Source organism: Oncorhynchus masou, chromosome 26 (assembly GCF_036934945.1).
Source record: "Oncorhynchus masou masou isolate Uvic2021 chromosome 26, UVic_Omas_1.1, whole genome shotgun sequence".
NCBI classification, from domain to species: domain Eukaryota; kingdom Metazoa; phylum Chordata; class Actinopteri; order Salmoniformes; family Salmonidae; genus Oncorhynchus; species Oncorhynchus masou.
The window spans coordinates 9184991-9208628 of NC_088237.1; the positions used below are offsets into that span (position 1 = coordinate 9184991).

Below are 23638 nucleotides of genomic sequence, written 5' to 3' on the forward strand. Positions count from 1 at the left end.
GCCATCTACTGGTCTATATCATTTTCCATATCACGAAATGGCGAGCAGGAAAACATGACCTGTCTATCAATGACAATGCAATACATTGAATAGCTTTCAATTGTTTTGTAAACGAAGTAGTGGTTTTGGGTTTATGCCTCATCAAAGGATAAAATCATTCTATATCGGAGTGACGTGACGTCACATCAGCTGAGGAAGTTACGTGAAAAAGAGGAAACACTTCAGATGGGCTTCCTCATCGGGCAAAACAAGTGAAAATGGTATAAACTCTTATATTCTGCTTTACTGATATTCTGTGACGTTGTATTGTGTAAAAGCTACGTATTCGGTGGTCCATACTGTTGCGTCAGCTACATTGTAGCCTATTTCGTGTGTACTTTTGTGAGCGTGATAGTTTTCTGGCTCCGATGTCTCGCTAACTAGCTGTAAACACTGATTCTTTGTGGTCACTTCTACTATTGACAAAAGCAGAGTTGATGCAAATGTAATCTCATTTGAGCCTTGAAAACAGTGTTTGGTGGCAGGTAATTGTACCTCTGCCACAGATCCGAACATGTGTCCATGTATGTCATTTGTTTGTGTTTTAGACTACTAGCGCTCTGACACAGGGTCTGGAGAGGATCCCTGATCAACTGGGATATTTGGTGATCAGTGAGGATGGCGTATTGGCAGTATGTTCACACAAATATGCATACATGTATGTCCTGCCCTGGTAGCAGCTTAGATAAAGCCCAGGTTGCAGCACGCCTATCCTCCACTCCATCTGACTCCCTGTCACCCCCCTCTCTCAGTCTGCGGGGGAGCTGGAGAATGATGAGCACACAGCTGGCGTCATAATGCAGATGGTGCGGACAGCATGTCACTTCAGACTGCAGGGTGCTGTTGAGCCACCCTTCAAACGCATGTCAGGTAAGTCAGACAACACACCTGGGACCTAGGGTCACTCACTCGAAAGCACATACACACGGTATTGCTTTTACCAACATGCTGTTCTAACCAGACCTCCTTGTGTTCTATTTCTTCACAGTCATGCTAGAGGACTATGTGTACACAGTGACCGTGTCTGGTCAGAAGGTGTTTGTGGTGAAACGTCAGAACAACAAGAGGGAACCTGTAGTGGTGTAGAACCGTGTAGTGAAGATGGGTTGGGAGGACGAAGGACATCACTCCAATCAATTCACACAGGACAGGGACTCTGTAATCCACTGAACTGTTTTGTTCCATTCCTAGTTATATAAGGTTTTAGAACAACAGAAGAAAGCACATATGAAGTTGTACTGAACAAAAATATTAATACAACATGCAACAATTTCAAAGATTTTACTGAATTAAAGTTCATAGAAGGAAATCAGTCAATTTAAATAAATTCATTAGGCCCTAATCTATGGATTTTACATAAGTGGGCAGTGGTGTGGCCTGGGAGGGCATAGGCCCACCCTCTGGGGAGCCAGGCCCATCCCGTCAGAATGAGTTTTTCCCCCAAAAATTGCATTATTACAGACAGAAATACTCCTCAACACTCCCCATTCCCCTACTCAGATGATCCAGCAGGTTAAGAAGCTGGATGTGGAGGTCCTGGGCTGGCGTGGTTACACGTGGTCTGCAGTTGTGAGGCCAGTTGGATGTACTGCCAAAATCTCTAAAATGACGTTTGAGGTGGCTTATTGTAGTGAAACGAATATTACATTCTCTGGCAACAGCTCTGTTGGACATTCCTGCAGTCAGCATGCCAATTGCAGACTCCCTCAACTTGAGACATCTGTGGCATCGTGTTGTGTGACAACTCCATATTTTAGAGAGGCCTTTTATTGTCCCCAGCACAAGTGTAATGATCACGCTATTTAATACACTTCTTGATATGCCACACCTGTCAGGTGGATGGCTTATCTTGGCAAATGAGAAATGCTCATTAACAGGGATGTAAACAAATTTGTGCACAAAGTTTGAGAGAAATAAGCTTTTTGTGCATAAAGAATTTCTGGGATCTTTTATCTCAGCTCATGAAACATGAGACCAACACTTTACATGTAAAGTTTATATTTTTGTTCAGTATAGATATTGAAGAATTCACATTGAATGGGCCAAAATATGCACGTCAAACTGCATGTCATCTTAATTGGTAACTTTGTAATGAGAAATGGAACAGAATAGTGCCGTGGTGTATTAGTCCCTACAGTATGTGATAATGAATTGTTGGTTTGTGTGTGGCAGGTAGACTGGAATTCAATCTATTCAGTTTATAGTATCTGTGCACATGCTATTTGGTTCGAATGATCCCTAATAACCCAGCAGGGTTTTGTTTAACATACTGAATGTTGCAGATAGAAATACCATGGACAGAGCTGACATCTTTTAAATACCTCCGAGGTATGTCTGTTATACTAAATACATGTCTTTGTATTAATGTCATGCCCTACGAAATGTGGCTTGATGGAAATTGATATTTTTAAGGTGAATGTTTTTTTCCTAACCTGTACTGAGTGTCATGTGTGCAATGTTTATATGTAATTGCTATCAGTAGTAATGTGTGTATATACACATGCAGTGACTGTTTTATCGTGAGCTATTGTCATTGCATGTTAAATTGTCTGAAATATTTAGGGTCCTTCTCTAAATGAAATACCTTGGTTTTTACTATTTTGATTATCTCAAATCAAGCTTTGCTTATAAACATCCACGTGCTTTGAACTTGTTTATAAATGCCTTTTTAAAGTTGCACTATGCTGAAATCACTGCTATATCCTGGTTGCTAATATTGTAATAGTTTGCCTAATTTCAGTTTGTGACAAAACCATAAAGCATAGGGTGGGGAATCATTGTAGCATTTAAACTTGAAATATTTTTTCCATAACCAAAAATTATATTTTCAGCTGTTGTACAAAACTGAAAGTAAGATGCAAAAACTAAATGGAAGGTGAAGCATAGAAAGTGAACAAATCTACTGCGTCTTGGCTGTATCACATTCAGCTGTGAATGAGAGTCCCATAGGCAGGCGCACAATTGGCCCAGCGTCGTCCGGGGTAGGCCGTCCTTGTAAGTCATTTGTTCTTAACTGACTTGTCTATTTTTATTTAACTAGGCTTGCTTTCAATGAATTACATATCTTTAACTTACATTTGTGAATTTGGTCAGGTTCCCGAAAAGTTACACATTGCAGCTTTAAAGCAAGTCATAATGAAAATATCCAAGTAGGATTTTAATCTGAAAATTAAGTGGGAAATGTAAATTGGCATTGAACTGTTTTTATAAGCACTTGAAAGCAGTTTACTTTCTCAACTACACAATTTCCCCCCAAGTTTTAATTTACTTTTCAAAGTATCAGAGTTGTTGATAAACCTAAGAATCTGCTCTCTTTGCTTAAAACGTACAAACTAAAACTGAACAGGTTGTTAGGGTAAAGTTAAGAAACATTCACAACTATTTGAACCAGGGCCACATCTCAAGATTCTCCATTCCTTCATGACCAACTATGTCCCACCTTGCACTCAGAAGACAATGTTTCAACAGTTGAGAAAAGAAAAAAAAACATTTTATTGCATCATAATGGCCTTTGAAATGACTGAAGGTCCTGTTCTCTTCACATTGTCTAGGAATGGAACTGGCCTCCAGGTTCAGCTACCTGGAATGATTCAGTCAGGGAAGGCCAGAGGGGTTTTGCATCCAAAACCCCGCCTCTCCCCCATATACTGTTTCCAACAAACTCCCGGTATCCAAATAACACCCCCCCCCCCCCCAACCAACAAAACCTAGTGGCCCACCCTTCCATTCCTCAACGATCAACATCCGCACACAACCATCATGTGAATCTGCTTTTTTAAAACATGCAACTTAAAACAATTTTACTGTTGAGGAAGTTGGGTGGCATAAAGGAAGAAACAGTCTAAGAGACATCTGCAGGGTTGACAATAATGGGAATAAAAGGGAAGAATGATGAAAGAAGGCTTCAGAACAGGAACTGATCACAAAGTCCATAACTGCAAGTTCTACCAGACAGACACACTGATCATTTTAAAAGTTGCAGTTTTTTTTTCTTCTTCCATTGATGAAATGCTCAGCCTGCACCCCTTCTCTTGCTCGCGTGTTCAGATCTCGTTCGCTCCGGTCCTGCGATTTCTCCATTCTTTAGCGTTTCGACAGCTCGTTGGAAAGCCAGTCCAGTCCTTCGTATAGCCCAGTGCCCTGGGTAGCACAGGTAGCCTGGACATGCCACTGGAAGGAGAGAGACATAATGAGTTGCTGTACATAAAAGCCAGTAATGTCATACTTCTGAAAAACTGCATTGCCAGTGTATACTACATGGACCACATTTTTATCTGGTCAGAAATACATTTTACTGTACAACTCTTTGGAAGGACTGTTAAAGTGTGTGTGCATGAGAGAGAGAGATATATGCTCACAACTCTGCTGCGCAAGCTCTGCAGGCCCAGTTTGTCTGTGAGGTCGCTCACTGCCATAGCGTTGGGCAGGTCCTGTTTGTTTGCAAACACCAGCAACACTGCCTCCCTCAACTCATCCTCCTGCAGCTGTAGAGAGAGATATATATATTAGAAAATTGGTAGGGAGAACAAGGGGAGGAAAACATTTATGGAGGCAGCCATTGTCAATGGGAAACCATTGGCCACAGAAGGCTGTGTGTGTCAACATGGATGATAAATGATCAGTCACAATGGCAACTATATAAATAACACCATTACTTACCACTGAATTACGGTTTATTTTCCCATGTCAACCATGAGCTCAGTTTTAGGTTCCTTTTCACAGTAATATGGTAAATGCCAACACAAAAAGCATACTGTTCCTTGACCAAAAACAGTAGCTTATAAATAAACATGTATGCAACACTTACCATTTTAGACAGCTCCTCTGCCGACTCTGCTACTCTCTCTCTGTCGTTGCTGTCCACTACGAAGATAAGGCCCTGTGAAGTCAAGGTTCAAAAGTCAGGCTACTGTTATGTACTTTGTCTACTCTATATATTCACCTAGCTATTAAGATAAACAAGGGTTATTTTGACAGGGTCCATTCTGACACATACTGAATTAAGATATCAAAAGATATGCTATGACGACATCACTGATGTATGTCACTGGTGTCACAGGTGTGTCATACCTGCGTGTTCTGGAAGTAGTGCCTCCAGAGGGGGCGGATCTTGTCCTGACCGCCCACATCCCACACGGTGAAACAAATGTTCTTGTACTCAACAGTCTCCACGTTAAAACCTGCTCAGTCACCAAAGAGCGAGAGAGCGCATCAGCAACAGGAATTCACAGAGACTAGATCCAGTCACCAGTCTGTCCTCTACCAGCATAAACAGCTCCGATCTAGATCATTATGCTAGAAATACATTTCTGTATAAAATGGTAAGCTAATTAAAACCAATTTGCAATAGGAGTAAACTATTACCTGTAGCTCAAATTGAAAAACGATGAAATGGTGACCCAATTCTGTCTATCTGATCTCAGGTGTGACAAACCATTATTTTCTTCCCTACTTATTTTGTCTAGGAGTTTAGACACGAATCGACCAATCTGCTCCATCAAAAGAGCCCACTCACACAGCAAGCCCCAACAGCTCTGGAGCATGGAGGCAGTGTAGCCATCTACTGTTCTCTGTCCCAGAACTACAGTTATGCAAGGCTTAAAACCATTCAGCTCCAGTTCTATACCTCACTGTCATGCCCAAAAATAAATAAAAATTGCTGAAATTTGAAAGACTGAATTGTTGAGTGCACGGCTCTGTATGGACCTTATTGACCATTTCCATGAACATTAAACAAGGTAGGCATACATTCCTGAAAGATTTGGCTCAGTGTGTGTGTCATGCTACATCAGTCACAGGACAAGACATCAAAAGAAATCTTAATCATTTGCCCACAAGCTCCATGAGAAAGCAAGTCACCCATTTAAATCAGATTACTGTGAAAAGATGCTTTTAAAGACAGTCTGCCAGGAGCTGAGAGGGCCCATGTTTTAGATATGGTTGTGTATGCTAGAGCTCTATCCATCTTTGGCTCTGGTCATAGCCAGAGTTATTCTTACCAATGGTGGGAATTGTGGTTACAATTTCCCCCAGCTTCAGTTTGTAGAGAATAGTGGTCTTTCCAGCAGCGTCCAAACCAACTACAGAAGAAAAGAGTAATGTCAAACTTCTCAATCATAATAAATCTATATAGATTTTTTTTGTATTGAAAATAAATAACCTACCAAAAAAAAAAACAATCAAGACAAACGTATTGTACTGCAACTTCATCAAAGAGATAGGCATCTATTACAAAACAGGTCTGTCTCCGTGTCAAATGAAATCCCTCTGACAGTTATCAAACTGCAATGATTTGGACAACGTATATAAATATATAGGGTAGAATCTGAGCCTTTAGCTCAAATTAGGACCAACATCCACAACCCCAAAATACAGGCTGTCCAACACATAGATGTACACGTTATGGCAAGAGGAATGGACATGAATCTAGATGCGTTGTATTGAAAACTATAGACCTAATTAAAAGAAGTTCACTACATCTACCAACTTGTATAGACCTGAGATATGACGTAGCTAAGCCATTTGTTGGTATTAAGTGAAAAAACTACCAATAATTATTGTGCAATAGCTAGCCATTTTCCGTCTGAGTGTTATCCTAGCTCGTATGTGTTTTTACTCCGATTGCTCTCAAACGAGTAATGTTCACGTTACAAGACATGTGAACAGGTAGTTTACTATAACTAATGTCACAAAAATCTAAGTACATCCCTGATATGGAAACCCCCTCCCACTAGCTAGCTAACGTTAGCTAGCAGCCAGCTAGTTCCTTGGACAGGTTGATAAGAGGATTGCTCACCCATAAGTATCCTCATCTGTTTCTTGCCAAAAAGCCTGGAAAATATCGACGAAATTGTGAGCCCCATGGTGTGAAAGAGCTCCGCGTGACGATAATAAAATAGAAAACCAAAGGTGTTTATTGTAACCAGACAGAAAGTGGGTGCAGCTTCCCTTTCACAGTCTTCTCAGATGCCACGTCCAGGCCAACGCGGAATATATGACGTCAGGGCTTCCACATAACTTTATTCACAGACTCTCTCCTTCATTTTTGAACCATGTAGCTGTCATTTATTGAGCTTTTCATTGTTCAATGCATATAGTGTACAGTATCAAAATATGAAAATATACAGAAGTCGTTCATTGAGAATGTTGAATACAGAGAATCTTCTCTGTATTTGACAGATAATGGATTATTTCGACCTTCGCAAAATGGCCGCTTTTAAAGACTGCTTAAAGTAAAAATAAATTTCACATTTAAAAAAATCCCACTGTGAAGAACAGGAAGTAGCTTGGAAAACCGTCGTTTGTTGGCACGTCGTATTCCGAATGTGAGTTTACTTTAAAGTTATGACATTGCACATCCTAATTATATTAGTGTCCTTTTGATTGTACATTGGTGTATCGAACTGGTTGTTGCAAATTTTATACTGTCAAGGAGGGCGAGAGAGAGGTCTTTCGCGAAGACCATTCCAGATTGTTGTGGAGTTTAGCATAGCTAATGTTAGCTGTCGAATAATACATTATTATTATTTGCAACTAGTCTGCCCATGTCGGTTGAAATATGTCTTGTAAAGTAAACAGACCAGTAGACAACACGAACACAGAGTGCTTCAGAAAGAATTCATACCACTTGACTTATTACACATTTGTTACAGCCTGAATTCAAAATGTATTAAATAAAAATAATTGTCACCCATGTTTTTTTAGAAAATTTGAGCACATTTATTGAAAATGAAATATAGAAATCTCTCATTTACATAAGTCATTACACCCCTTTGCATGACACTCCAAATTTACATCAGGTACATCCAATTACCTTTGAACATCCTTGAGATGTCGCTGCAACTTGATTGGAGACCACCTGTGGCCAATTCAATTGTTTGGATATGATTTTGAAAGAAACATACCGGCCTAATATAAGGCCCCACAGTTAACATTGCATGTCAAAGCAGAAATTATACCACGAAGTCCAAGGAACTGTCCGTAGATCTCAGAGATTGTATTGTCATGAGACATATATCTGGGGAAGGGTATAGAACCATTTCTAGAGTGTTGAAAGTTTCCAAGAGCACAGGGATCTCTATCATTGGGGAAATTGACAAAAATATGGAACAACCCAGACTGCCTAGAGCTGGCCGTGCAACAAAACTGAGCAACCGGGTAAGAAAGACCATGATCTAGGTCTAAGAGGTGACCAAGTACCCAATGACCACTCTGACAGAACTACGTAGTTCCTTGACAGTCTCTGCAGCACTTCACCAATTGGGCGTTGGACAAGACGGAAGCTACTCCTGAGAAAAAGGCACATGACTGAACGCCTGTTGTTTGCAAAAAAACATGTGAAAGACACAGATCATACAGCAAAAGATTCTGTCATCGGCTGAGATACAAAGTTAACTCTTTGGCCTGCATGCAAAGTGCTGTGTCTGGAGAGAACCAGTCATAGCTCATCACCCGTTAATTGATCCAAATACAGGAAAATCCTTGGAAGAGAACCTGCTTCAGAATGCAACTGACATTAGACTGGGGGAGAATTACGTTCCAACAGGACAATGACGTTAAGCATACAGCCAAAGCAACACTGGAATGGCTTCAGAACAATAATGTGAAAGTCCTCGAGTGGCCCAGACAAAGCCCAGACTTGAATCCCTGTGGAAATACTTGAAGACTGCTGTTCACCACCATTGACAGAGTTTGAGAAAATCTGCAAGGAAGAATGGGAGAAAATCCCCCAAATCCAGATGTGTAAAGCTGATAGACATACCCAAGACAACTTAAAGCTGTAATTGCAAACAAAGGTGTTTCTACAAACTATTGATTCTGGGGTGTGAATACTTCTGTAAATGAGATGTCTGTATTTGATTTTAAATATATTTGCAAACATTTTCCACTTTGTCTTCATGGGGGATCGTGTAGACGGGGGGGGGGGGGGGCAATTTAATCTATTTTAAATTTGGGTTGGTACACAACAAAATGTGGAATAAGTCTAGGGGTATGAATACTTTCTGAAGCCAATGTATCTTTGGCACTAGCGTTAGCTTGCTACTGTTTTATGATGCTATCTAACAATGGTTCCTCTTACTATATTCCATGCAGGGTTTTTGTTTGAGCCAGTAATCATGGATCCCAGCTGGAAGTCAAGCAACTGAAAATAAAACCAAAAACCCACTGAGCCATGGAGAAGTTTGGGATGAGCTTTGGGGGTGGCCCCAGCAAGAAGGAGCTTGTGGACACCATAGAGACTCAGAGAAAGCAGATGGTCCAGTATCAGACACGCTTCAAGGATGTGGTCAGGGCCTACAAGAGCCTGCTGAAGGAGAAGGAGGCTCTGGAAGCTAGTCTGAAGGTACTGACTGTCTCCCAGGAGGTTGACCTCAGCCAGCGTGGAGATGAAGGCTCTGCCAGTGGCAGCCATTTGAACTCTGAATTACAAGATGATCACTGTTCCGTGCACAGCGAGGACAGTCTGGACACAGCAGCCTCCGCCGACACTGCTACCAGCATTACCAGTGGGAGCACCAAGGGCGACCAGGCTGAAGAGGAGCAGGGTAGCAGCCCAGGAGAGATGGGGGCGACCGGGCCTGGAGGCCCCTCAGTGTCCCAGAGGTCTGAGGAGGCTAATGGGTCAGAGAGCGGTATCAGCTCCAGCAGTAGTGGAGGGTCTGAGGTTCAGCAGCACCTTACACCCCCACCCACCTTGTCCATGGAGGTTGACCGGAGGGTTCTTCAGCTGAAGACCCAGCTGACCACCCTGACCAGCTCCCTGGCCACGGTCACGCAGGAAAAGTCCAGGATGGAGGCCAACTTCCAGGCCGACAAGCGGAAGATCAAGCAGGACATGGATGAGCTCCAGGGGAGGCTGGAGGAGTCCAGGAGGCAACATGAAGCCGAGATCCATGCCTTGCATGAGCAGCTGGCGGAGAGCAAGGCTCGGGTTATAACCCAGCAACATGAGAGAGAGCAGGAGCAGGGTGACCACGCCCACATGCTCAGAGAGCTCCAGAAATTGCTGCAGGAGGAGAGAGGCCAGAGGCAGGATGCCGAGCTTCGGCTGGAGGACGCCAGGGTGGTCCTGCTGGAAGTCACACAGGCCGCAGATCGGGGGCACGATTATGAGGCCCGGCTAAAAGAGGTGACCCAGCAGAGGGAGGAGATGAGGAGGAGCCTGCAGACTGTGGAGGCGGAGAGGAACAAGCCAGACCCCCGGGTGGAGGAGCTGCAGAGGGAGCTGACGGCACTCAAGAACCACTTTCAGCAGCAGATGCAGCATGAGATCAGAAAGGTATGGTCATGATTAGGAAAGACTGTACAGTAAATCCATTTGAATTCAATCACATTTTAACAGTATTTAAACAACACTTTCCATGTATGTTTCCTCATGGAATAGTAGTCAGAAAGGGACTCTTTGGACCTGAATGCAAAATATTCAGGAGATAAAGGTATTTAAAGTAATCCATTTTTAATACAGGCAATTCAATGGTAACGGAATTACGCTATGACTCTGATGTTTCACTTTAGAATGTATGCTAAACAAGACCGTTAATTTCCAAGTTTAACATTCCATACAACTCGATGCACAAGGACTACTTTGAACAATTTACACAGAATTTCACAAAAACTGGAAGAAATGTGCAAAGTTTGGTAACAGAATTACAGTAAAATCTCCCAGTTTTATTTTTTTTATGTGACAACATTTTCCAAACACTGTTAAATATCTGCTCTTAATTAAGATTCAAAGATGTCTGCAGAAAGAATGGGGTGTCGTGCTATGCTATGACACCTTTAGTTTAACAAAAAAAAAAAATGGTTATTGAACTACAGTAGGTGAAGTGGATTTACACCGGTCCCTGATGCATAATTATGGCTATGAATATCATTTCCTGGTGATGTATCCTGAATAGATACACGAATGTGAACATGCATAATATCTTTCTTTTGCACATTTGGGTATTCTACACACTGGCTATTATTATATTGAGCTCTGCCCCCAAACAAGACTGCATTTGGTTGGTCTTTACCCGACCAAATCTGAACCAATCATAGTCTTATGCTTGGACATCACAGTAGAGTTCAGTTCAGTACAATGAAGTACATAATACTGTTCTTTACTGTACTGTGTGCTCTTCTGTACTGTCCAAACTTGTGAAACAGAAGTCTATGATTGGTTCAGATTTGGTCTGGCCAGGGCGGACTGACCAAATTTCAACAACTTTTCAACGTCTGAGGACATCTGGTGCTCAGTGGTCGGTGCTCAGTGGGCGAGGTTGCTTTTTACAGTAAATGGAAAGGGGGCAGGTGTCAAGAGTCAGGAGATTGTAGCCATTTCAATTGCAGTAATTCTGATACATTTTTCAGTAATTCCATTACCGATTTGGTAAAAGAGTTTGAATCGCTTAATTCATTAACAAACTGATATCAGTAAAAACCTAATTGGTAGGTCTACCTTGTTAGTTCTGTAAACTTTCATTTTCCTCCCTCATGAGGGAGAGAAATTTGAAAAATTTCTTGATATCAGAATTACAATGCACAAGGCAATGTTTATTAAATTTACAGAAGATAATGCAGGAGGCAAATGGTTGAAAAATGTAATTTCACAGAAATATGGGGGAGCCAGTTGGAAGCTGGGGATGATTAGGTGGCCATGATGGTATGAGGGCCAGATGGGGAATTTGGCCACAACACCGGGGTTAACACCCTGACTATTACGATCAGTGCTACGGGATCTTTATTGAGTCAGGACACCCTTTTTAACGTCCCATCCGAAAGACGGCATGTTGTTGCTTGTGTCCATTTAAAGATGGAAATACCCATACCATTAGACATCCACATCTTCATCACAGTAAAATATTCAGTTTGATATCATTTCAAAGCTTCCAAACAGGGTTGTTAAACTTTGATCATTTCTTTAAATTATCTAATTAACTTTCAACATCAGTTATCTAAAAACGTGTACTCTGATTTTAGATTTTTGTAGCTTAGACCCTACTTTACATCAGCTGAGGTGTTTGTGTTGTGACTGCCATCGGTTGAGACACAACATGCTCTTGAATACAGGTTGGGTGCCAATCATAAATGTAACTCATAGAATGGACCTATCCCTTCAGTCCACTGCAATTTAGCTGGTACACCATTTTAATTGAACTAATTACTACCACAAAGCTGGCTGCCTGTCCACCCACCCTCGAATGTCAATTTAAATGGTTATGTCTATTCTATTATCTATATTTATATAATTTCAATAGATTTCCTATGGAGGATTGAAAGTTTAATTTAAAACCAATATTCCCATTCAAGTCAATATTCTCTGATGTGTGGACCCCCAACCATCTTTGGGTATCATTTTAAAGTTGTCATATCAATTTTATTCCCGTTTTAGTACATTTTTCAGCCCAAACTTGACACCCACTCTGTATTAAAGAGCATGTTGTCTCAACCGATGGCGGGCAAAATGCAAAAACCTTAGATTATGTAAATTAGGGTCTAAGCTACAACATATGCAAATATTAAAAAATATCTGAGTTTATGCATATTTATATAATTAAAGTTTCAGGATTTTTTTTTTTTTTTAGAAAAATTTTTTTTTTTTATGTAAAAAATCCTCCAAGAAATTATGAAATAGTTTTGACAACCCTGTTTTTTAAGCTTTTAAATGATATCAATCACGACAGTTTATTTTCCAGTGATGAAAACATGGATGTCTCGGGATATGCAAAATAGGTCAACTTTGAGCAACTATATCAACTATATCTCTTGACTATTTTGGCATTCAGTATCAAAACGTCACTTTCTGAGCACTTTTATAATGGGTAAATATGTGTGAAATGTTTCCTTCAAATCAAAAGGGGTGCTGTCAGAAAGTGATTGAGTTCAAATGGATTCACCCGGCACTGATTTTAAAAATGTATCCTGTATTAAGGTGAATGACTTGAACATATAAAATATTTGATGATCTGAATTTTAACAATGTATTCAACAACCCTTGACCTCTTGTATTAGAAATATCTTGATCAAATATAAATGCCATGGCAGAGAATAACATGGCATTATAAAGACACTTGCTTTTCAGGGAAACTGTTGTCTTCCATTGTCTATTTATGTCTCATGGCTGTCATGTGCCTGTCCTTTCTCTATCTGCAGGTGTCGCAGGCAGAGGAGCGTCTACAGGAGCAATCCCAGCTGGAGGAGGGCCGTGTGGCCAGCCTGGAGTTGCGGGTGTCTGAGCTGTCTGAGCTGCTTGGGGCCTGTGAAAAGGCCCGGCAGAGGGACCAGCAGAACGCCCACCGACTGAGAGAGCGCATCCTGCAACTGGACACGGAGAACAAGACCCTGGCCATTACCGCTTCCACCCGGGGCTCCCCGCTGGACCTCAGCATGGACGAGGCCAGCCTGGATGTGAATGTGCTGAAGGAGTGCCTGGAGAAGGTGAAGAGGCTTCTTCTGCTAGCCACACAGAAGAGCCATCCAGAGCAGACCATGGAGATAGAGAAGCTGGCAGAGATGGAGGGGCGGCTGGGTCAGGGGACGGGCAGAGGGGGGGAGTCGTCAGACGGGGAGAAGGCCTCGGCGCTTTACTACCAGCAGGAACTGCGGCAGCTGAAGGAGGAGTTTGAGCGCTACAAGGTGCGGGCGCAGGTGGTGCTGAAGAACAAGAACGCTAAAGACTGTAGCCTGGCCAAAGAGCTGGAGGAGGCCCGTGACCAGCTGGCTGAGCTCAAGGAGAAGTACATCAACCTGCGTATCCATGACGACGAGGCGGAGGCCAAGCACTGCCGGGAGCTGGAGGAGTGTCAGCAGGGGATAGGGATGCTGCAGCAGGGTCATAAACAGGAGCTTGACCAGGCTGAGGCCCAATACAGAGAGAGCCTCCTCAGGCTGGAGGGAGAACTGCACCGGCAGAGGGACCGCACTATGGCCCTGCTGCAAGAGAAGGACCAGGAGCTGGAGAAGCTGAAGTCTATCGGCTACAGTCTTGCTGGTTACAGAGGCCACCACAGCGACGAAGGAGACACAGGGGCGGACTTCAGAGCGACTGCGGACATCGGCAGGAGTAAAAACGCCAACAACATGGACGACACGGCGCAGGAGGAGAGTGACATCATCAGCCAGGCGTTGCGGCTGGCGGGGCCCAACGAGCCCACGCTCCTCCTGTACGCCGAGCAGCTGGCGAGAAAGGAGGTGGAGATCGGCTCACTGCGGCGGCAGAAGCATCGGCTGGAGGAGGACGTGCACCAGCTGCAGGGGAGGCTGATCGCCAACGGAGAGCGTTACGACGAGGAGGTGGCTGAGCTCCGCGGCCAGCTAGACAAACGGCACAGGGACCAGGGCAGGGAGGGGGCCAACCTGGAGTACCTCAAGAATGTAATCTACAAGTTCCTCACCCTTCAGGACACTAGGGGGCGTCAGCAGACCCTCACAGCCATACTGACCATCCTGCACTTCAGCCCTCAGGAGAAGCAGGCGGTGGTCAAACAGCACCAGAACCAGGCGTGGTGGACGGCAGGGATGAGGCGATGAGTTCAGCTCCTCACTCTGCAAATAATGTGAACTCATTTGAAACATTCCTCGGACAGTCAACAAGTGTGTGTGTTTAGTTTTCCTGAATGAAGTCTTTATTTTGGTGTGTTGTTTTCCCAGGATTCTGGTGTGGTGTCAAATGAAATGGCAACCAACATTTGAGCTTTGACGCTGTTGATTACATTTTATTTTCCTCAAGACTTTATTCAAAAGGATTGCTTTATGTGTGAAAGCACACAACATTGGATTTCGCAATCTAATGAGTGGCTCTAGAAGTGTGGGTTTGTATTTGTCACTATGTGAAGCAGCATGTTTGGTTGTTTTGATTCTTTGATAAGATCGAATCATAGCATGAGGCTCACATCTGTGTTTCCAGAGTTTCTGTCAAAAGGGAACCAAATATTGACTGTTCTTACAGAGGGATAAGGACAGAATCTAACTTATTGACAACCTCAGTCTTTATCACCTGTGTGAGTTGTTTTTCTCACTGATTATCTCCTGGGTTGTCCATCTCGGTTAAGTGCGCCACAGGAAGTAGGATCCTATCTGTAACACAGGTCCCCAAAAATTTGTCTGAGTTTCCTCATTTGCCTTTGTTCACTAGTGATCTCCTGCTTCTATTTAATATTTAAACTATACCTCTGCATATATTGAAAATACATTTTCGATTGATCTTGGTGAGATAGATTGCGTTTACACCGGCAACCCAATTTTGATATCTTTCCACAAGTATTTTTTTTGACTAGTCAGATCAGATATTTTACTAATAATTGGGATGTCTGTGTAAGCACAGCCATAATGACGTTAAAGGCAAGATTCCCTGTTCAAGCAGGCAGAAACACAGACGGGTATGAAAAGTTTTGCATCATATTGAAATAAAACCAATTAGTGGAAAAAAAATGGTAAAACTCTACATACTACTTCTTTGTCTGCTTGTAGGTCGAATTGCGCCGATAAACATGAAATGACCCTGGGAATCGATAGAACGTTGCTCAGAGATGCACAAATATGATAACATCTAAATGGGTAACTTTGTAAATCTTTCCTTTTTAATATTGAGCTACAATCAGTTTTAAAGGGATTATTCAGGATTTGGGCAATGAAGCCCCTTTATCTACTTCCCTGAACTCATGGAATCCATTTTTATGTTTCTGTCTGCAGTTTGAAGGAAGTTGCTAACTAGCGTTAGCGCAATGACAGACTTCCAGTCATCGCGCTAACACTAGGTAGCATTGGCTCGCTGAGCTAACTTCCTAAATGAAGTAATACAAATGGTATCCGTTCATCTGACTCTGGAGAAGTAGACAAAGGGCGTCATTGCCAAAATCTCGAAGTGTCCCTTTAATGCTAGATGTGTTGTAAATAATTGTATGATAAAAAAACAGAATACTTTGGTTGGTAATTACAGTATTTTCTAGTATACAGTTGTGTGGATAATACAATGTTTATTAATGAAATGCATATTTTTGATTCCCTCAACATAAATTAAACTTTCTTTCTCAGCGATTCTCTAAACGTGTGGGTGCATGGATGTATCACAGCCTCTGAGTTCTTTTAGCACAGTTTCCAACTTTTATTTGTAACAGTATATTTGCATCAGAAACCATAAACTTTATTTATATACAAAAAAACTATAGGTTATTACAAATAAGGAAACAGCAGGATCCAAATAGTAGATCAGTATTATCAATACTCAATCGGCAAACCTGCAGTTTACTGCTTCCCTAGTGACCAAATGCCTTTACAGTACTTCACAAAACAAACTGAAGAAAACGTATTTAAGTACCACATATACTGTACCTATTTGAGAAATAATAGGGCTGCGTTTACAAGGGCAGCTCAATTCTGATCTTTTTCCACTAATTGGTCTTTTGACCAATCATATCAGATCTTTTCACATATCTTTTGATTTGATTGATCAAAAGACCAATTAGTTCAACAATTATCATAATTGGACTGCCTATGTAAAACGCAGGCCTTGTAGACAGACAAAAGGGAGTGAGGTAGAAGCCCTGATCAGCTGCATTCGTTTTACATTCACTGTTAACCTGCAATGTAATGAGTGGTTGTAGTTTAGGAAAGATGTTAGCTGATGGATGAATATCTAAGCAGAATTAGCTTGGAGCTGGTGTGGCTTTGGCTAGGACTGGCACTGTCAACCTCGTAAAACAACAACCTGCACATACCCATAAGATAATGTACTACATGTTTTTTGCACTCATTGACCACTATAACGTTAAATAAATAAGCGCAGTTTCAGCCATATGTCTACTGTGCACCAAATACACTACATGGCCAAAAGTATGCGGACACCTGCTCGTGGAACATCTCATTCCAAAATCTTGGCCATTAATATGGAGTTGGTGCCTCCTTTGCTGCTATAACAGCCTCCACTCTTCTGTGAAGGCTTTCCACTAGATGTTGGAAAAGGGACTTGCTTCCACTCAGCCACAAGAGCATTAGTGACGTCGGGCACTGATGTTGGGCGATTAGGCCTGGCTCGCAATCGGCGTTCAAATTCATCCCAAAGGTGTTCGATGGGGGAGGTTAGGGTTCTGTGCAGGCCAGTGAAGTTATTCCACACTGATTCCGACAAACCATTTCGGTATGGACCTCACTTGTGCACGGGGATATTGTCATATCGAAACAGGAAAGGGCCTTCCCCAAACTGTTGCCACAAAGTTGGAAGCACAGAATCGTCTAGAATGTCTTTGTATGCCGTAGCGTTAAGATTTCCTTTCACTGGAACTAAGATGCCAACCTGAACCATGAAAAACAGCCCCAGACCATTATTACTCCTCCACCAAACTTTACAGTTGGCACTATGCATTGGAGTTTTCTCCTGGTATCTGCCAAACCCGTATTCATCCGCCCGACTGCCAGATGGGGAAGCGGGATTCATCACTCCAGAGAACATGTTTCCACTGCTCCCGAGTCCAATGACGGTGAGCTTTACACCTCTCCAGCCAACGCTTGGCATTGCACATGGTGATCTTATGCTTGTGTGTGGCTGTTCGGCCATGGAGACCCATTTCATGAAGTTCCCGATGAACAGTTCTTATGCTGACGTTGCTTCCAGAGGCAGTTTGGAACTCGGTAGTGAGGGTTGCAACAAAGGACAGATGATTTCTACACGATTCAGTACCTGGGGGGGGGGGTCCCGTTCTATGAGTTTGTGTGGTCTACTACTTTGCGGCTGAGCCGTTATTGCTCCTAGACTTTTCCACTTCACAATAACAACACAGTTGACCGGGGCAGCTCTAGCATGGCAGGAATTTGACAAACTCACTTGTTGGAAAGGTGGCATCCTATGATTGGGCCACGTTGAAAGTCACTGAGCTCTTCAGTACGGGCCATTTTACTGCCAATGTTTGTCGATGGAGATGGCTGTGTGCTCGGTTTTATATACCTATATACCTATCAGCAATGAGTGTGGCTGAAACAGCCAAATCCACTAATTTGAAAGGGTGTCTACATACTTTTATCCATACACACAAATCTAAACTGAAATCTGCAATCTAAGCTTTCGTAACCTGGATATTTAGAGGTGTTTCAATGTAGTGTGATTTGTTTGTGCTTGATCAATATAAAATACTGAGATTGATGAAAGACTCAGAATGTAGTCACTTAAATGGAATTCACCCCTTTTATGGGTTTAATGACAAATAAATAAAAATGTAAAAGGTGCATATGCTAGTTATATTTTACGCTAACAACTATGCATGTTACGTCTAAATAACTGGATTAGAGCAAAAGGCTATACTCACATGTCCCTCTTCCCAGGTATATGCTTCAATCCCTCTAGCAACAATCACGATAATAGTGAAGGCATAATCTCATGAAGCCTACATTTCAACTACTCTCCATTCCCCTTGACCTAATGTTACTGTCATGATGAAACCGCTACGTTTCTTATATTACCTACACTTCTAGTTATAAATCTTCCATTATCTTACTCAGAGGGGGTAGTGGTTTGGGTGATGGCAATACTTTTAGTTTCAGGTTGTTATTAAAAAGACGTCAAACAAAACACTATCCAGTGTGTGTGTGTGTGTATATATATATATATATATTCAGAAGTGCGTCAGTGTTCGCGTCAGTATCTGTGTAGTACAGTCTGCAGGTCCTCTGGTAGAGAGCTGATGACAGTCTGGAGGTATCCCTCTAGTTTCTCCAGCACCCCTTCTTTCACCGGGAGCTGCTGCTTTCCAGCCTTCATCTGGAGTAGGGGACACAGACAGAGACTAGAGTAGGCAATGGTTTGCGGCACAGAATTCATTTCCCAACACTAAATACAGAATGTTACAAATGGCACCCGTTGAGGTGAGTGTAATGGACATATTGATGGGTTTTACTGACCAGTTTCTCTCTCAGTTTCAGAACCAGGTCCACGATCTCCACCTCTGACTTGTCTTTGGTCCAACCCAGCAGGTCCTGGGGCGAGCAGACCATAAACAAAACGTTAAACTAATCAACTCTTATGGGTAGGGAAAGGACTCCTAACTGAAGTGAAGTCAGTGGAGTCGTGTGTGGTTGAGTTTATTGGTCACATGATGCTCTGGAAGTAGAGTTAAAACTAATGTCTTGAGGTGTGAGTGAAGAAGGCTGTGGGGTCAACTCACAGCATCACAGACAACCTCTAGATGGAGACATTCTAGTTTCTGGGTCATCTCCCTGTGTCGCAGGCGATACCAGCCATCGAAGTTGGGGGACCTGAAAAATTTCCTACAAGGCCATACATTGAAGTGCAATGCATTTATGGATTATTTGTTTAGAAAAACATATGCCACAACAAGATACAATAGTTAGACATGACAGATGAGGTGGCAGGTGAACATACCTGTACAGGCCCACCCAATCCCCTTTAAGCACAGAGGTGAGCTGAGGTCCAGCGTGCTCCAGAGTCCCCATGAACTCCTCCTGACTGAAGGGACGGATCTGAGGAGGGGTCTGAAACACACACGTTATTACCATATTCAAACAGTATCACCATACTATAGAAACAGGTTTGTTATCAATATCACCCACCTTCCAAGGAGTCACAGACCTCTGCAGAGGCATCAGGCTGGCCAGGTAACGTTCCTGGGGGAGACAGCCAGAGAGACAGGTGGGACACACAGCAGGACAGACAGACAGTCTATATAGGGGTGGGATGTTAGTGTGATAGGGAAGGCAGTCCCCTCACCAGTGGGATGATGAAGCTCTGGGTGAGTTCTAACAGATGTCTCCTCAAGATGGCGCTCTGCACCTCAGACGGCCTCTTCCTCTGGATCCCTTTTAGGAGTCTTTTGATGAGGGACTTGTCTTTTTGAAGGAACATTTTATGTGCTGTGTAGATACCTACAGGTAGGGAGAACATGTTTTTACACACTAATAACTCACTCTCTCAAACCATGTTGGCTCCATACCTCCAGATGTTTTACCTGGTTTAGAGTCCAGCGTTTTCAGCTTGGCTAGTTTCTTCACCTTCACCTGCTTGGGCAGATCACCTGACATCTTGAGTTCTCCAAGGCGTATAATGTGGGGCCAGGACTGGAAGGTCTTTATGAAGAAGGGATTAGTGACCCCCAGTATCACATTGGGACTGGAGAGAGAAAGGGAGCAGGGTGAGTTGAGTTGCCCCCCGGGTATGATAGAGTATAAACAGTGTTTAGAGTAAGCCCTACTCACGGTGCCTGTGTCCTAGTGGTATACTCTTTAAACTCAGTGTCGTGTATGGTGAAGTAGGGCCTGTAATCACAGCAATACCGCAGTGGCGCAATCGAGCTGTAGAGATGGGAGAAATAAGAATTTCATTTTACAAACTCCCCGAATTACATTGAGTCACGTTACACACACACACACACGAGACACTAAATGTCATACATCATATGGCATATTTCATGCATTTTCTGTTTACCTCACTAGGGCCAGCACGGTTTCAGAGGAGACAGTGGGAGAGGGTGCCATGACGACCACAGGCTCCCCGAGCAGCATGAGTTCCCAGAGCATCTGCAGGTGGATCAGGAAGGACTGGAAACACCTGGACAGGTCAGAGGGCAAAGGTCAGTTCATATACGATGGATGCTGCTTTCACTAATACAATGCATCCTCAAATTAAACTGAAAATACAGCTTAAAGTTCAAGCCATGTAATTTACATAAACACAAACAGATACGTAACTATTTACAGTATATGAAGTTTAGATTTTCACTTACTTGAACAGGTCAAGCTCATGTATGGTCGGTAGCATCATAGGGGCTGGTAGAAGATTCTGATATAACAGAAACATACTTTTTTTTTTAGATGAACAGTCCTCTAGCGATACCAATCAACTAATATCAACTTTACTAACATCATGGAGAAGTCATATTTTTATGGGCATGTGGCCCATCACATAGAAAGCTACACCAACCTCCTTTTGTGCCTGTTTCTCCGGGCTTCCCCCTGGTTTGTCGTTTTTGGATGGGATCCTGACCTGCATGACCACGCCCATCACAGGCAGGTTGAGTGTCAGCCCCGGCACCGGAGATTGCCATTGGTCAATCTCGTTGCACACTGCATGGTGGGAGAGTGAGAAAGAAAAGGTTAGGAATGTAGAGTCCAGGCTGTACATTCGAGCCCTAGGTAACTATAATGGGAGATTAATTAGAAATAAGATAGACTGGGAAGGAAAAAAAAAGACAAGAAGTTATATCTCCCCACCTGCTTCAAGGCAAGGCTCCAACTTCTCAAAATACTCTGGAGCTATGATCTGCAGCAGGGACTGAAAGAGGTGGACATACGGTAGTCTGGACACCAGTACAAGAGACTAGAGAGAGATAAGAGAGTGAAAGAGAAAAGGCAGGAAAGAGAATGAAAGAGAAAACCAAATGTGAATACATTGTGGTTCTGATGACGAATCAGATCTGTAACCGAAGCTTCTCACCTTCTGAAAGTAGCCTCTTTTGACAGCGGCGTCCTTGACTTGTCTGAAGTAGACATAGCCATAGAAATGGGCCAGCTCTCGCTGAGGGGGAAAGGGAAAGATGAGAATAGTCAAGCTATTGCAATGACAGACAATTAGTGGTGGCTGACATTATATTCCACTCCAGTCAATGATTTAAGATTAGCTGTCCCTACCAAAGAACCAACCACAACCCTAAAAGGTAAGCAACCAAACTGTCCCTGACCTGGACCACTTATTCAGTCAGGCCGATGCCCGATCCCAAATCACCCCCTAAGACTAAACCCTACACACCTGCAGCAATGTGAGAGGATTTGGTTGATATACGCAATATGGTGAAACTTTCACCTAGCCTATCAGAGTGTATTACCCTATTGCTTACACCTGTCAAATCTAATCAGATCTCCAAAAGTGTGATTTGGGATTGGGCCAGACCGAGGGCTCACCTGTAGTGTGACAGGTGCGTCTCTGCTGTAGGCGTCCTCCTCTCCGAACCAGGAGCCCCTGCGGCCCACAGACTGACGCAGTCTGAAGCTGAACTGGGTGTCTCCAAGGCATCCTGGGAAACACATCTCACAGGTCATGTGACTGATATACATTTTTGGCCCAATCCCAAATCGACCCTACACGTGGAGATCGGAGTGGATTTGACAGTGTACGCAATTTTGCAGGGATCATCAACTTTATTCGGCCGCGGGCTGATCTTTTCTTGAGCAGATGCTCAGAGGGACGGAACATAATTACAAATCATTTGTAGACTGCAAATTGACCGCACGTAGCCCAAACAGATATAATATTTGACTAAAAACCTAATAATTTCAAGCCTTGCTTACATTTGTATACGATCACATGTATCTCTCTACTATGTGTGGGAATACTTTGGAACAGATTGCCAAAGTTAAAGTCACTTGGAGCTGATTTGCTAGTGTTTTTAATAACAGTCTTTTGTGTCAAGCAATTAAAATAAAAACATTTTAAAACTATTTTTGTTTTTGCACAGAAAACTTTGGGGGCCAAATAAAATGCGCTGTGGGCAAAATTCGGCTTGCAGGCCGCCAGTTGGGGAACCCTGCAATATGGTAATAGTTCCAACTTCTGATAGGATCGGTGGAAGTTTCACCATATTGCTAAAAGCCATCAAATCATGTCAGATCTCCACAAGTGCTTAGGGTCCTGGATCGATTTGGGGTTGGGCCTATGACCGTAATGTATTTTGTGATGATAGTTTGTGTCATCTAATACACTAACCTGAGTAAGAGTCAGGGAAGGACAGGTAGCAAATGCTAGTTTTCTGGAGTTTAAAGGAGAGGAAGCACAATCAAGGACATACAAAATTATTGACAGGCAACTAGCTTGTTATGTATGGTGGGGGGATACTAATTTCCTACCTCCTTCTCAGTTAGTTTCACATCGTGTGGGTACACAAGCTGGAATAGAGGAGAAAGTGCCAAAATGTCATGTCACTATTCCACACATGCGCCGGCAGGCCAAATTATGAAACACATGAGAGGTTGATGTGGGCCAGGTTACATGGATCATGTTGATTTCTTTCTGCAAGCAAACAAGACTTTGCACACAGGAACATTAGCACGCTAGCTAGCTAGATCGGATGTCAACAACACCTGCTACGGATGCTACAGTACAGTACATTGCAACCTCACAATACCTCTATGGCTTGGCCGAGCTCGAGGTCGAAGGTAACGACGCAGACACACTCCAGCCACGACGAGAAACGGGCCCATGGCAAACTCGATTCTGTATTCTCTGCCGCATTCGCCGACTCAACAAGACGCGATTCGGAGCTGTCTAAAGGGTCCATTTCCTCATTGCCCTTAATTATTGTGCTGCCCTGTTGGCTATTTGCTTCGCTCTCCAGTGAGAAGGGCTTGAAGTGACAGCTGAATCGCCCGTCCTGTATTAACAGATAGTTGTTCTGATAAAAGCTAAAATATATATATTTAAAAAAACAAGCGAAATACAAAGACTGCTTAGAAATCTACATCACTTTTCATATGATTAAAATGTTTTCCCCACGACGTATTTATTAACGCAAAGAAATAGATTGTTGAAAGGGAACGGAAATGTACCAACTCATTCTGGTACATGTAGTGGTTTCATTATTAATTTAGAAAGAAACTCAACACATTCCGGTCCAGACTAAAC

The 23638-nt window shown here is 42.8% G+C and overlaps 4 protein-coding genes across 6 annotated transcripts; 2 read left to right on the plus strand and 2 right to left on the minus strand.

The window, feature by feature from the left end:
• Positions 1-47: 47 nt before the first annotated feature.
• On the plus strand, positions 48-2718 carry lamtor4 (late endosomal/lysosomal adaptor, MAPK and MTOR activator 4). The gene is made up of 4 exons (XM_064938294.1): positions 48-260; positions 588-671; positions 792-909; positions 1028-2718. The coding sequence occupies exons 1-4, from the start codon at positions 258-260 to the stop codon at positions 1123-1125; spliced, it is 303 nt and encodes a 100-aa protein (XP_064794366.1). The 5' UTR covers positions 48-257; the 3' UTR covers positions 1126-2718.
• A 789-nt stretch (positions 2719-3507) lies between these two features.
• LOC135514739 (ADP-ribosylation factor 4) lies at positions 3508-7031 on the minus strand. The gene is made up of 6 exons (XM_064938293.1): positions 6836-7031; positions 6039-6119; positions 5110-5219; positions 4847-4918; positions 4398-4523; positions 3508-4209 (listed from the first exon to the last, which is right to left on the minus strand). The coding sequence occupies exons 1-6, from the start codon at positions 6900-6902 to the stop codon at positions 4123-4125; spliced, it is 543 nt and encodes a 180-aa protein (XP_064794365.1). The 5' UTR covers positions 6903-7031; the 3' UTR covers positions 3508-4122.
• A 276-nt stretch (positions 7032-7307) lies between these two features.
• Positions 7308-16056, plus strand: LOC135514741 (GRIP and coiled-coil domain-containing protein 1-like). The gene is made up of 3 exons (XM_064938295.1): positions 7308-7364; positions 9133-10318; positions 13174-16056. Exons 2-3 carry the CDS (start codon positions 9212-9214, stop codon positions 14548-14550), a joined length of 2484 nt encoding a protein of 827 aa, XP_064794367.1. The 5' UTR covers positions 7308-7364; positions 9133-9211; the 3' UTR covers positions 14551-16056.
• A 43-nt stretch (positions 16057-16099) lies between these two features.
• Positions 16100-23564, minus strand: dennd6b (DENN/MADD domain containing 6B). 3 transcript variants are annotated; one of them, XM_064938297.1, is made up of 17 exons: positions 23142-23564; positions 22864-22902; positions 22724-22766; positions 21922-22034; positions 21458-21538; positions 21235-21340; positions 20945-21087; positions 20748-20803; positions 20450-20572; positions 20221-20316; positions 19974-20134; positions 19736-19890; positions 19579-19632; positions 19391-19500; positions 19173-19275; positions 18910-18984; positions 16100-18769 (listed from the first exon to the last, which is right to left on the minus strand). In XM_064938297.1, exons 1-17 carry the CDS (start codon positions 23292-23294, stop codon positions 18647-18649), a joined length of 1734 nt encoding a protein of 577 aa, XP_064794369.1. In that variant the 5' UTR covers positions 23295-23564; the 3' UTR covers positions 16100-18646. The 3 variants fall into 3 exon arrangements, with proteins under 3 accessions (XP_064794369.1, XP_064794371.1, XP_064794370.1); XM_064938299.1 differs by lacking the exons at positions 21235-21340; positions 22724-22766 and having other exon boundaries at positions 23142-23177; XM_064938298.1 differs by lacking the exons at positions 21235-21340; positions 23142-23564 and having other exon boundaries at positions 22864-22904.
• Positions 23565-23638: the final 74 nt, after the last annotated feature.